This window comes from Limulus polyphemus, unplaced genomic scaffold, assembly GCF_000517525.1.
Source record: "Limulus polyphemus unplaced genomic scaffold, Limulus_polyphemus-2.1.2 Scaffold59, whole genome shotgun sequence".
NCBI classification, from domain to species: domain Eukaryota; kingdom Metazoa; phylum Arthropoda; class Merostomata; order Xiphosura; family Limulidae; genus Limulus; species Limulus polyphemus.
The window spans coordinates 101,811-114,425 of NW_013665669.1; the positions used below are offsets into that span (position 1 = coordinate 101,811).

The window sequence follows — 12,615 nt, forward strand, 5'->3', positions numbered from 1 at the left end:
ATTTCTTTAATCAGAGCATTAACAACCTGATTGTAAGATGGAAAAGCATTATTGATAAGAATGGAGACTATTTCATTTAATAAATGTTTTGTTTTGATAAATAAGTTGTTCAGGTTTTTTTTTCTATCCAAAAAAAAAGTGACATTAATTTCTTGTCGACCTGATATATACATATATAATGTATTAAGTGAAATGTAACTGTATTTCAAAAAATATTAGGCCACTAAAACACAGTCAAGACAGTTCACTTTGCAAAGGCCAATTTTATATTATTGGATAAGGTAACATGAGTGCATGTGCACTGTTTCATTGCAACTTCTGCAGTGTTAGTCAGGCAAAGCTGAAAGGTCAATATAATAAAAACAAATATATATATATATAGATGTATAATTTTATGAGATTTAAGATATTTAGACTAAACATTTGTGTATTTGTGTAATAATTTGTAGTCATTATAGAACAAAAAAAGCTAAATTTATATTTATTTCCTAATTTTTATGGTGGTTATGAGGTCAGTTAAATTGAATGAACCTGTACAGAGATATGATAGTGAAATTAACACATAAAATATAGTTTTTTTCTTTAAAATGTTTAATAATTATCTGGAGGTTATAAAGATTTTGCATTTGAAATTTTAAAATTTTCTGATGCATAAATGTATTTTTAATCTTAAAATCAAAATTACTTTGCATGTTGGATAGTCAATATTTGAAAAGAAAAAAGGCATGAGAAAAACATTACTTAAAAAATCTTCAAATGTGATAAAAAAATTGATATTTTGCATGCAAAAGTCTTGTAATGTTTACTGATGATCAGCAAAATATTGTGAAGAATATTGGTTACTAATTTAAAAGTTATAGCATGAAAACTAGAACAAGCACAAAATGGTTACAAGGTTGGTCCCTAGGAACGAGCCCATGCTGATAGAGTTAACAAATGTAATGGCTATTCCATTTGGAAAAGTCATGTCCTAGGTCACCAATAAATTTTTCTCAGTTTTCCATGTCCTTTAAAATTTATAGCCAGTAGTAGTGACTAGTGAATTTGTAAAAGAACATATAACAAATATATGTTAATGAATATAAATCAAGTTCAAACTGTCTGGATTAACAATAAAAAAATATATGTTCTCAAATGAAAGGGACTATTTTCAATCTTTTCCAAAAAAAAAAACAGCAAATGACAACAAAGTTTTAAAAATTTCACAACTTAAAAAGATAGGAAAGCTAAATTAAATTACATAATTTTTTTAAAGCTGAAACCAGATATTGTTTAGTAAGCTGGTACTATGTTTCATGTAACTTTGTTAAGTATTTCTGCTGTAAGTGGGTAAAAAAATCAAAGCATATCAGTGACATCCATCTGGCCTGGAAAGAGTTAAGATAAATTTTCAGTTCTGAATAAATGACTTAAATTTGATGTCATTAAAATTTACAGGGCAGTAAACATGTGAGATTAAAATTTATCTAAGTTTCAGATTATTTAAGGGTCTGACTTGAATCAGTTTATCATAATGTTTAAAAACAATTTTGTACAGAATATGCATTGCATAAGTTTGATGACTATATCAAAATTCCAAAGACAAAATACCTCGCTACTTATTAATATAAATAAACAAATTAAAAACAAAATTTTTTACTTGTAGAATAGATTTGTAGCATCTGTCTGTCTTCTGTGTTGAATTAAATTTACATGATTTTTTTTATAGGTGTGTGAATTAGATATTATTTTCAACTTTGAGAAGGCCTATTTTATCCTTGATGAGTTACTTCTTGGAGGAGAAATACAAGAAACCAGTAAAAAAAACGTTTTGAAAGCAATTGCAGCTCAAGATCTTCTGCAGGAAGTAAGAATGTTTTTCTTCTGTCTAACTATGTATAACATCAGTAGAGTAGATGTGTGAAGGGTGCTAATAAAGTAAGTAAAGTGCTGCTATTTAGTAAAACAGTTTGAGAGCTAAGAACAAGGTATGATCTTCACTTGAATAACTTAGTAACATACTCATAAAGTTAGTTGTATATGAAAGATTTTTCTTATTTGGAAAAATTCATTAAATTATTATTTTTGTTCGTAATAGCATTAAAAAGTAATGGCTGTACAGAATCGTTCCCTTAAAGATATAAATGATGTTAATAACTTTGATTGTAGTCCATGTATTCAACTATCAGATTTTCATACTCTTTAATATTGATTATCCAGGTTGAAATATATGAATGAATGCATATTATGTTAATGTTTATATAACAAGTTGTGTGAGATTGAAAGTAGTAGTTCCATCTCTGCTAAAGAGCATCTGTAATGATTTACCAGTGTTTGTGAATGTTTATGTGGAGCATGTTTAACTTTTAGCACTGAATAAAGAATTGGCAAAATATGATGTGTATTGAAAGAATATTTCACAAAATGTTTCAAGCTTTTATTAGTTGATTTCTGTTCTTAACCTTGGTAACAATGAATAATTTGTCCCTATTCTGAAAGGAAGATGCGGTAGAAACTGCATTGAAAGAACTGGGACTTGTGTGACCTGACAGTCTTCTTCCAAGTGAACTTGGATTTAGTTTAACAGTTTTTTTTCAACAACCCTGTAGACAGAGAGAAAGATAAAATCTCAACTGTTCTTCAGCAAAACTTCCTTTAATCCCATGCCTGCATTGGACTTAGTGTGTATTAATATTCTGTTTTTGTTAATTTTGAAAATTAATAAATGCCAAAATTGCATATATATAATTATAATATATTTAAAATTAATTGATGCAGAAATTTAGATATATTGAATTAGAAGAAAACAAATTGGTTTCTAAATGAAATCCAAATTTTTTTCTTGTGAAAACATCATCGTGAAACAAGATTTTGCATTTTGTTTTTTGGTACTGAAAAACAGAACTTTGAAAGAAGCAATTGGATGATTGTATTTGTATTTTCACAGTAGGAAGATAAAACAAATACATTTTTGTAAGCAGTTATCTCTTTACATTTGTGCTTTCATATCATTTACATTTGTGAGGCAATAGTAAAGTTGCTACTACTTGTATTTCCAAATATCAGACCAAAATTAATGTTGTGATGTCATTTATGCTTAGCTTTGAATAAACAGGTAGAGTTATACTAAGTCATATTCTTTATATCAATGTACATATGAGGGTGTATAACTTAGGAAATTATTCAAGGAAATTTAATTTGTTTAGTCTAGAATAATCTAGTCATATACTTAATTACTAGATTTGTCTTTTAAGTTTATCCTGCTGTGGTGTGTAATGCTTAATAGACTTTACACTGTTGAATGTTGCTTACAATACAGTAAACAGAGTCCTGTTTGGATCTAATAAACATTTATCAGTGCCTGTATATTAGATTGAAAGCTATTTGTGTTCCTTTAATGTAACTAGTGTGCTTAACCTGCTTAAACTGCAGGATTTTTCCTTATAGTTATCCTATATTTTTTACATTTGTTCAAGCAGTTATCTACAAATGCATTTGAAGATTTATTTCACAATTATTTTTACTTATTAATAATTTTTCTTTATATATAATATGGATAGACACACGTACATAATACATGCATTATTATTATTAAAGTGATTAACTTTAGGCTTCCATAAAATACTGAAGGTGACTCCAGCAGTCATGTCGCAGAATATTTGCTACTATTTTTGACATATTTTAAGTAGCATTTTAATGCTCACTCAGTAACTTATCAAAAATGTAACATTAATTTTTACTGCACTGTACAACCAGATTCTGAAATGATACCTCACCTCTTTACACAGGTTGCTCTTTCCTCTTGAATTCACACATTCTGCCAAAGAGATTTGCTTGTGAAAACTCCCAAATAACCTCATGTGAAAACATATGAATTTCCTCTACTGCATGATAATGTCATCATAGATTAGAACCCTTCACCATTAGAAATGTAATGCACCTCCATGAGTAACGACTTCCTTTAAATTCATGTTGTGCATCTTTATTCTTCTCCTAGGCACTGTAGTGTACTGATGTTTTTAAATTTGCTGAGATTTATGATTTTTTTTCAAAAATTTTCAAATTTCAACTTGATTGAATTTATTAAAATTAACATGAATCAACAATTTAATGTGAATATTTCTAAAATTGATGTGAATGAAGAATCTCTTAACACAGAACAAATTAACAAATTCTACTGGAATTTCTTTTCTTGTGGAAGATGTTATAGCCATCTTCCATTGTATGGTGGGGTCCATTATGCAAGTGGAACCCTCTGCTCCTATCCTTTTCACTCACTTCCCCAATTTTTTACCTGAAAATGATGAGGATGAATTGGAATACTAATTTCTACCTTTAGGTTTATATTGTGAATTATTCTACTTAATGAATGACACTCTGTGACTTTCTTCACATTATTTCTCCATTGTCTTTTGATACTTCCTATTTGCTTCTACATAAACCTTTCCTTATGATATCTTTATATTTACTTCCTCAATTGTTCAATCTGTACATGCCACTTCATTTTTGGCTCACCTTTTCTCCTGCAGTTTATGTCTCATACTCCCTGCCTGTCTCCTTTGTTCCCACTTTTAGTCATTTACATTTCCCATTCCTGGAATGACCTAATCCTCAAAGTAACCTTTGCTAGTTTGAAGGATTGGATTCATTGCATGCTATTTCCCTTTCTAAAGCTAACTTTTCCTTTCTTTTTGAATTTTTCACTACCCTTCCTTGGTACCTCTTCTCCCTTCATCTTATGTCAATAACCCTTCAATGTTCCCCGTATGACCTTTCTCAGAAATCTAGATCTCTCCTTTATTGCTTCTATAGCCCATTCCACCTCCTCTACCATTTTTCTTCTTCTGTTGTTCCTCTCTTGTTAGAACTATTTGGAAAGGTATCCTCCTATCTCAAGTCTGTCTCCCTTCCACCTTTCTTTGGTTCTTTCATTTTGCCTCTTCTCTGAAGGAATTTGGTGGTGTCCCTGATTCCTTTGTATCATGGGCTTAAGCTGACTACCATCAATCTTCCCCCTTATTTTTGATTTTCTCGTTTGTTCTAATCTTGATCCACCAGTTCTGTACCTCGTCTTAGCTCTTCTCCCATCCTGGTCCTATGTCCTATACACCATCCATCCTTCACTTTTCATTTCACTTCCATCTGGTGTCATACTCACTGGTCTTACTTCCTTACAATCTAGACTTTCACCTGTTTATGGACGATTCTCACTGAGGATGGGGTATACCTCTGAATGACTGTCTGACTTTGGGCTCTTGGTCCCTGGAGGGATGTTCCCCACTTATCACACCTTAAAACTGCTTTCTGTCCATCAGGTATCATCACAATTCTTTCCTTTCCTTGTGAATCAGTTAGTTCTGAATCATTTGGTCACATTCACTGTCTTGTCTCACGTCAACTGCAAAGAGGACACACACTCCAGGTCCCCTTGCTTCCTGACTTTGTGCTCCTTCCATTTGGGTGAGTTTCCTAGCCTTTCATGTTACAGGTTCACTGAACAACGTTGTGAGCTTTCTTTCTGGATGAAGCTACATCCTACACATAGAATGATCTCTCCACATCTTCCGTTTATCTACTCTTAACTTAATACTTCCCACATAATTGCTTTTGCCACACCCCTTAAAACCAGATTTGCTCTGTCTGGTCTGGTGCCATCTTTTTCTGCAGGTCTCCACCTTCTCCTTTAGATTCTTACAGTGATTCATAACACCCATTTTTTGTATCCTATTAGTGGCCCCTCACTGGCAATCCCAACCTTGGATTCCATAATCCATCTTTTCTTGTCCAAGCCTCCCCTTTACCTTCCTTACTACCATCCCTTCTGGTCCAACCTCACACATCACTGTTTTATCAGGGAGTGACATCCCTTCATCTTCACATATAGGATTTTTCTGGTTCATTGCTCTTTGAGCTGTACCATCCTTTGTGTACCTTCCTGTTGTCCCAGCCTGGTCACTCTTCTTCCTTTTTCAGGTCCCACAGTACACGGCATACCTATCACTATTAGTCTCCACTTTGCTAATTCCACTCTGACCACCCTACTTCATAGCATATTCCCTCTTCTTTTACTTCTAGTAGTATTTGAGTCTATTCCAATGCCACATGATAATTTCTTCACTGGTTTTTTCTGCCCTCTTCTGTTCTTTCCTTATCCACAGACCTCACCATCTTCGTCTTTGCCTGACTGGAATCTCACTGTGATTCTCCATGCTCTTACCTGGGATCCTCTTGAACCGTTAGTAACTTGTTTGTTGTATCCTCTCTGGACACATATGTCCTTCTCCTTCTTGCCTGTGACCACTGTCGTTCAGATGTCTATGCTATGGTTTTCTCTCACATTTTCTTAAGTTGCACTTATCTTCTACTTTATCCTGGTTGGGTCCTTCCTTCTATAACCATCTGTAACATGGCTTACTAGTCGCATCTTTCTCCCATAACCTTTCTTACTATATCACTTAACTGTGCTCATTCAGTACCACACAGCATCCTGTATCTGTCCAGGCTGGTCATTGTTTGTCACAGTCTTCCTCCTTTAGGTGTTCCAATCATTGTCCTTTTCATTCCTTGTGTCTCGTCCTATACCCGAGTTTTCTCTCCTTCCACCCTTCAAGATGGAACTGCCTGATCATCCATTTGGTCTATACCTCTTTGGGGGTGGATGATCATAAATTCTTTAGTGTCTCTTCTCATCAAATATATCACCTCCCACATTCTATAACTACTCTTCTTTACCAACATTTGATGCTCTTCTCCAGGCTAGCATGTGGATTACCACTCAACTCTTCTTTGTTAACTATCTACTCCACCTGGCAGTCTAGTCTCTGTAAGTATAAACATCCAATATCCATCTATGGGCAGGTGAACGTACAAAAACTTTCTCTTATCTCACAATCACTATAGGATCCCACTATATGGCTAATTTTGCCTCCCAGGGTATGCTCATACTATCTGCCCTGACTATACAAGTGCCCACTGTGAGATGGGGTGTTCTGCAAGACCACTTGAGGTTTCTTCTTGATATCTCTGTATATATCATATTACTTTTCATGTCTAATCCAGACCATTTCCATTCCATGGACTAGAATGGAAAAAGCCAGCACCAGACAGTAAAAATAGGTTTTAATGATCACCTGTTGCACTGTCTTCAGTAAAAGACCTTTTCATACTGAAGGACGGATGGGGATCCAAGCACATTCTCCAGGTCTTTCCTATGCAAAGTTCCCTACCCACTCTTTGATTTGAGCATGGGAGATCCTTGCTACTTGCCAGCTTCCAGTTGCTGGGTTGGTGGACCATGGAGAATCCTCACTGATTGAGACCTAACAGCTGGGACTAGAACAAGAGGTCCCTCTATGGTGAGAAGTGGGGCTGAGGTGACAACAGCGTGTAGTGTGGCTCACCCAACATATCAAGCTATGATACATCACAGTCTTCAAGTGGACAGATGGTTCCTCTATTACTGGTCCATTCCACATTGTACTGACAAAAACAAAACAATACAGTCTCCCATGGGCATTCCTCTATGGATCCCCTGCCATCAGGTGTCACACTGAAGGGAGCTCATCTGGGTAATCTTTGCACCGATCTCTCCATCATTTCAACATGGAATTCTAACTGTTTGTGTGAAAAGGTGAGGTACCATTTCAGAAGTTAACATTTTCCTTACATGAAAATGTATTTCCGATAGATAATCATCTCTTGCACATGTTCCCACCCATCCTCCCTACTTTTCTTATGTACATTTATTCATTGCTCCATCAAAAAGAAGGATTCATGAGCGTGAATGTAGAGAGAGTCATTGGGCATGGAGGTGTGTTGCACTCATGTTGCGGGGGGTTCTGCTGCTTTATGACATCATGCAGTGGCAAAAATTCATGTGTGTTCATGTGAAATTAGGATGGAGTTTTTACAAGGCCGGTGGCTTGCAAGTCTCTTTGGCAGAACATGCAAACTCAAGAGGAAAAAAGTTATCTGTGTGAAAAGATGAGTATCTATGAGAAATACATTTTTAGGTTAGGAAATTGTTTGTTTCCTCTTTATAAGCACATCTTAGATAATATTTTGTAATGGAGTTTGAGCAGTGTTGAACAGATATAAATGACCACTTGTTAAAATTAATGTAGTAACTGTTATGTGAAAGTAAGTTCGAAAAGAGACAAAAGTTATAGCTCAGGCATAAAGTCATTCACTCCAAGTATGAACTTGATAAAATTTATCAGTATGAAGAGCTAAATAACATGTGTTGAGCCTTCTGTCACTGTTATGTTTATTAAAATGTTTTATAGGTATTTTATCTTCATTTTTCAATCTTATTTTTTATTATTAACATCTTTTAGGTTGAATGATTTTATCTTTTATCAACTATAATTTAGCTAGTTAATAAACATGTGAAAAGTTTGTATCTATCTGTCCATGTTTTTTTTTTTTTTAATTATTATTATTATTAAGAATTAGACAGTTACCTACAATGTTTTTGCTTCTGTATTCTATGACCATGGACATCTTTAAACCATTTGGTCACACCCACCAAATTGTATATTTTCAAGATATTTTTAACTCGTATAATGAATCATCTAACTGTTGTTAAGTAATCAGTAATTTACTTTTGTAATGAAAAATATCTTCCAGAGAAATGGGATTAATCCTCATATTGACAAATATATCTTAAACGTTTCTGTCTTTACATTTTAAGTTGCACAAAAGCTGCTCGTTGATCCAAGTGTATTTATTTAGATAACATAAAAAGCTATAAATTAGCTCTACGTATTTGTTAATGGTACATTTGTGATGTACATGTATAATGGTGTAATAGATAACAGTCATGTTTTCAAGAAAGTTATCATTATTTATGAGTGTATTCAAAGCAAATTGTTAGTTATACCTGTATTCTGCCCATACTTGAATTTTCATTCTTTTAGAGGGAACTCAAAGGCTATCATTCAAGCTGACTCTTTGTAACTTTGTAATGAGAAATGTTAAAGCACATCATATCAACATTGTAAAAGTAAAACATTACAGTGGCTAGCTTGGAGAAATTAAATTGTTTAGTTAACACAATAATATTATATTACCTGAATAGGCTTTCTAATTTTATTCTTATTAATTCCCTAATGGTTTTCAGAGTTTGTGAGGTAAAATTATAATTACCAAAAGCTTCAGTGGTTTAAGGAGCTATTTTATAGGCATTTACCTTTCCAAAAATAAACATCATTATATGTATATATACGTGGAAATATACCTATATTTCATATTCTTAAAAAAGGTAACTTTCTACCACACATAAATGTAAGTGTAAAACTTTTCTTTTTCTTTCTTATTGCTAATTCTTATTCTTTCATTTTATCTGTTCTATTGCTTTGTTTTTATGTGTTTTGTCTACTCCATTGCAATCATGCAATTCATGGAATGAAAATTTTAATTTGACCAGGAACAGAAGGGCTACAGATATGATGAACAGCTTTCTTATATGTAGATGAATAACAAAGTTATCTATATTTGAATGTTCCTAATAGGCATATTCCTTCTTCAGCATAAAACAGAATAAAAGACAGTAAACTAATGAACAACAACTTCAGTCATAAGACTTTATAAAAAGTAAATACAGGATAGGACAGACATTAAAAGAGATTTAGATGAAACAAGCTTGCTGTGTTATTTAGTTTTGGAAGATTTTTTTTTAATAAGGAGAGCTTCTTACATTGGAATGGCTACTTGGCATGTTTTTGAAGCTGTTATTTTAGAAAAAGTGGTATGTTGTTTTTATTAATCCAAGTAGTTTAGCAGCTACTTCAGAATTCCCCACCTCTAGGGGGTTACAAATGACCTCTTGGAGGGGCACAAATAGTTAGGAGTCATTAGTGTAATGATGAAAAATTAAGCATTTTAATACATATTTTTTTAATGAAAATAATTACTACAATACATATAGTATTTGAATGTGTATCCATGTATTATATCTTGCCACTTAACTCACTCTTTCACTCATATAAAAAGAGAGGAGAGGGCATGCAAGAAATCATATTTATTAAAGGGGGGCATGGGTCACAAAAGGGTGGTAAATGCTGAGCTATTTTATGTACAAGTATAAACAATCTATGAATGTATTGGGATTGGTATGCAATATTTAAAATAAATCTTTTGGTTAAAAGGTTAACCTCAGGATAAAATAAAATAGCATACTTGAAAATTAATTTTTCTTAAATTGCACATTGTTTACCAAGAAAGGAGAGAGTCGGAATAATGGAGCAACTTTGAAATGATGTTTTTTTAGACATTGTTTATATTTACTTTTGAGAAAGTTGAGAGTTATTTTGCATAATAGTTTAGTGGGAAAGCTGTCCTTGTAGTAACTGTTGATGGGGATTACTTGTCTAATGAGTTTGTTTTTGACTACATTCTGGTGCACTTGCTTGTATTTTGTACATTCAAGTACATTAAAACTTCTAAGAACCAGCTCACTAGACAGATGTCATTGGTTTTTTACCTGCTTTATGTGTCTTTATATAAACAGAGCTGTTCTTTGTTTAGAACATTTTGTAAGAAGTTTATTTCATTGTGCAAATGCTGATAGTTTAAATAGAAAAATTTGAGATTGTTTATTACATAGGAGTGTGATATTAACAAAAGGGGTGACCAATCACTGAAAGTTTTTCCTGTTAGATGGAGGTTGAAAAATATTTAAGGTCAATGCTGAATGATTAGAAAAGTCCATGAATGGATTTGTTTGAGGGATAGTGGGAATTTAAATAGTAAAAAAAAAAAAAAATGAATCATGATCTTAAAAATGGAGTAAAACCAAAATATCATGTATATATATCATTTATAGAAGAAGACAAGTTTGAAATTAGTAGAGCAGTTGTCCAGTCATGCATTCAAAGTGGCACAGAAAGGTATTGACTAAAGTTGTGGTGAGTGCTGACCCCATAGCATTGCCATATATATGGCCAAACAGGTTTCTTTGAAGAGAATGTGTGTGTGTTATAGTAGAAGGTTAAAGTTGTTACAGTTTAAACCACTTGTTATGAGAAATTATCATTAAAAATATTAGAAAAGCAAATGTCAATAGTTTCATGAACAGGAACGTTGATGAAAAGAGAAGTAACTTCAGAACTGGCCATAAAGTGGTCAGGGTGAGAAGGTAAAGAAATAATTTCCTGAACAAAATCAAAATAGTTGTTAGTAGTAAATTCATTGGATGTGAAGGTTTGAGTAGCAGAACAAGAAATTTTTGCAAGATTGTAGGACTAAGAGTCAACATATGAAAGAATAAGGTGCAAGGGGATGTTTTATGTATTTTGGGGTGACTTTAAAGAGCCAAAGCTGGAAACTACACAGGTAGAGTTGTACAAAAGTGATCTCGGAGACAGAGCCTTTTGTTAATTCTTAGGGTGTGCTGGATTTATTTTTTTTCTGTGTAGTAATACTAAGTTAATACTGAGAGTTTTGAATTTGCAGGTATCGATAAGAATGGTTGTTGTTATCTTAGATACTTTGCCAGGTTTTATGATAAGCAATGTTGGAGAGTTCTTGACTCGCTTCTTTTAGACCAGAAGTTTCATGAAGGAAGAGTGGTATTTAATGTGTAAAAAAAAGAAAGAGCAAAGTTTTTAGGTTAGTTTTAGAATTTGATTTAGTGGTATTTATAGCCTTTGTTGGTGCATTTACTAAATTCTAACAGATTTCAAGGATCTGGAAGACACCTCACAAGTGTACAGATAGCATACTTAAGTTTAGGGGAGGGAGTAAAAAATTGATACTTTTGGCAAGATTCACTTAATTTGAGAAGACTGTGGATGAAAATTAGATCATGTTCTAGGGTATCAGAGCAGCTGGATTTTTGTGTATTAAATAGCTTTATGTTCTGAATGTGTTCATGTCTGGAAATTTCTTTGTTATTTAGTGGTAATCAGGTAGGATAGATAAGTAAAAAATCGAGCCAAAATCAAAAAATGGTCCTGAGAATTTCAGATATATGAAAAATCAATATTTTGGCATTTGCTCCATTGTTTTGATTAAAATTTTCCTGAACAGAAGGTTTGAAGAAATTTTATCCATACCTTTGGATCTGTAAAATTGTAATTGGTTCATGGGGTGGAAATCTTCCTCTGATCACTAACAAAAGAACAACATATATTATGAATAAAGGTTTTTATTTACAGATGAGCAGTAATTTATTTACATTATCCCAATGTAGACATTTTCCATATTCAGTATAAAACAAAAAAACAAGAAAGAAAATCATAAACAGCAAATTCACTCATAAAAGTTTACAAACAATTCAATAGCCTGGTGGGACAATGATAAATCTACTGATTTAAATTCTAAAATCCAGGGTTCAATTCCCTGCACTGGACACAGTAGATAGACCATTGTGACTTTGAAAAATGCATAAAAAAAACTATAGGAAAGAGCAGATTAAAAAAAAATATTCACTGAAAATGAACTTCTGATTCATAAAAAAACTCCATATTGAAGAAAATATTACAAAATTAGAAAAAATATATATAACACAAAGTTTAGTTTCATTGATTCAGATTCTTTCATTTGGTAACCTTAATAGTTTTGATGACATAGACTACAAAGAGAGTTATCTAAAATTATGTATAATTATGTATATGTAAAGTTATGTATATATAT

At 32.8% G+C, this 12,615-nt stretch overlaps 1 protein-coding gene across 8 annotated transcripts in view; it reads left to right on the top strand.

Moving 5' to 3' along the window:
• LOC106464386 (AP-1 complex subunit sigma-2-like) overlaps positions 1-12,615 on the top strand; it is a 35,834-nt gene that overhangs the window by 20,554 nt on the left and 2,665 nt on the right. For 5 of the 8 annotated variants that reach the window (XM_022392476.1, XM_022392486.1, XM_022392503.1 and 2 more), the window contains exons 5-6: positions 1,709-1,846; positions 6,138-6,214. In XM_022392476.1, the coding sequence (XP_022248184.1) occupies positions 1,709-1,846; positions 6,138-6,214 (215 nt within the window). The remainder of the gene's footprint in view (positions 1-1,708; positions 1,847-6,137; positions 6,215-12,615) is intronic. The other 3 variants (XM_013924526.2, XM_013924521.2, XM_013924556.2) reach the window with 1 other exon arrangement.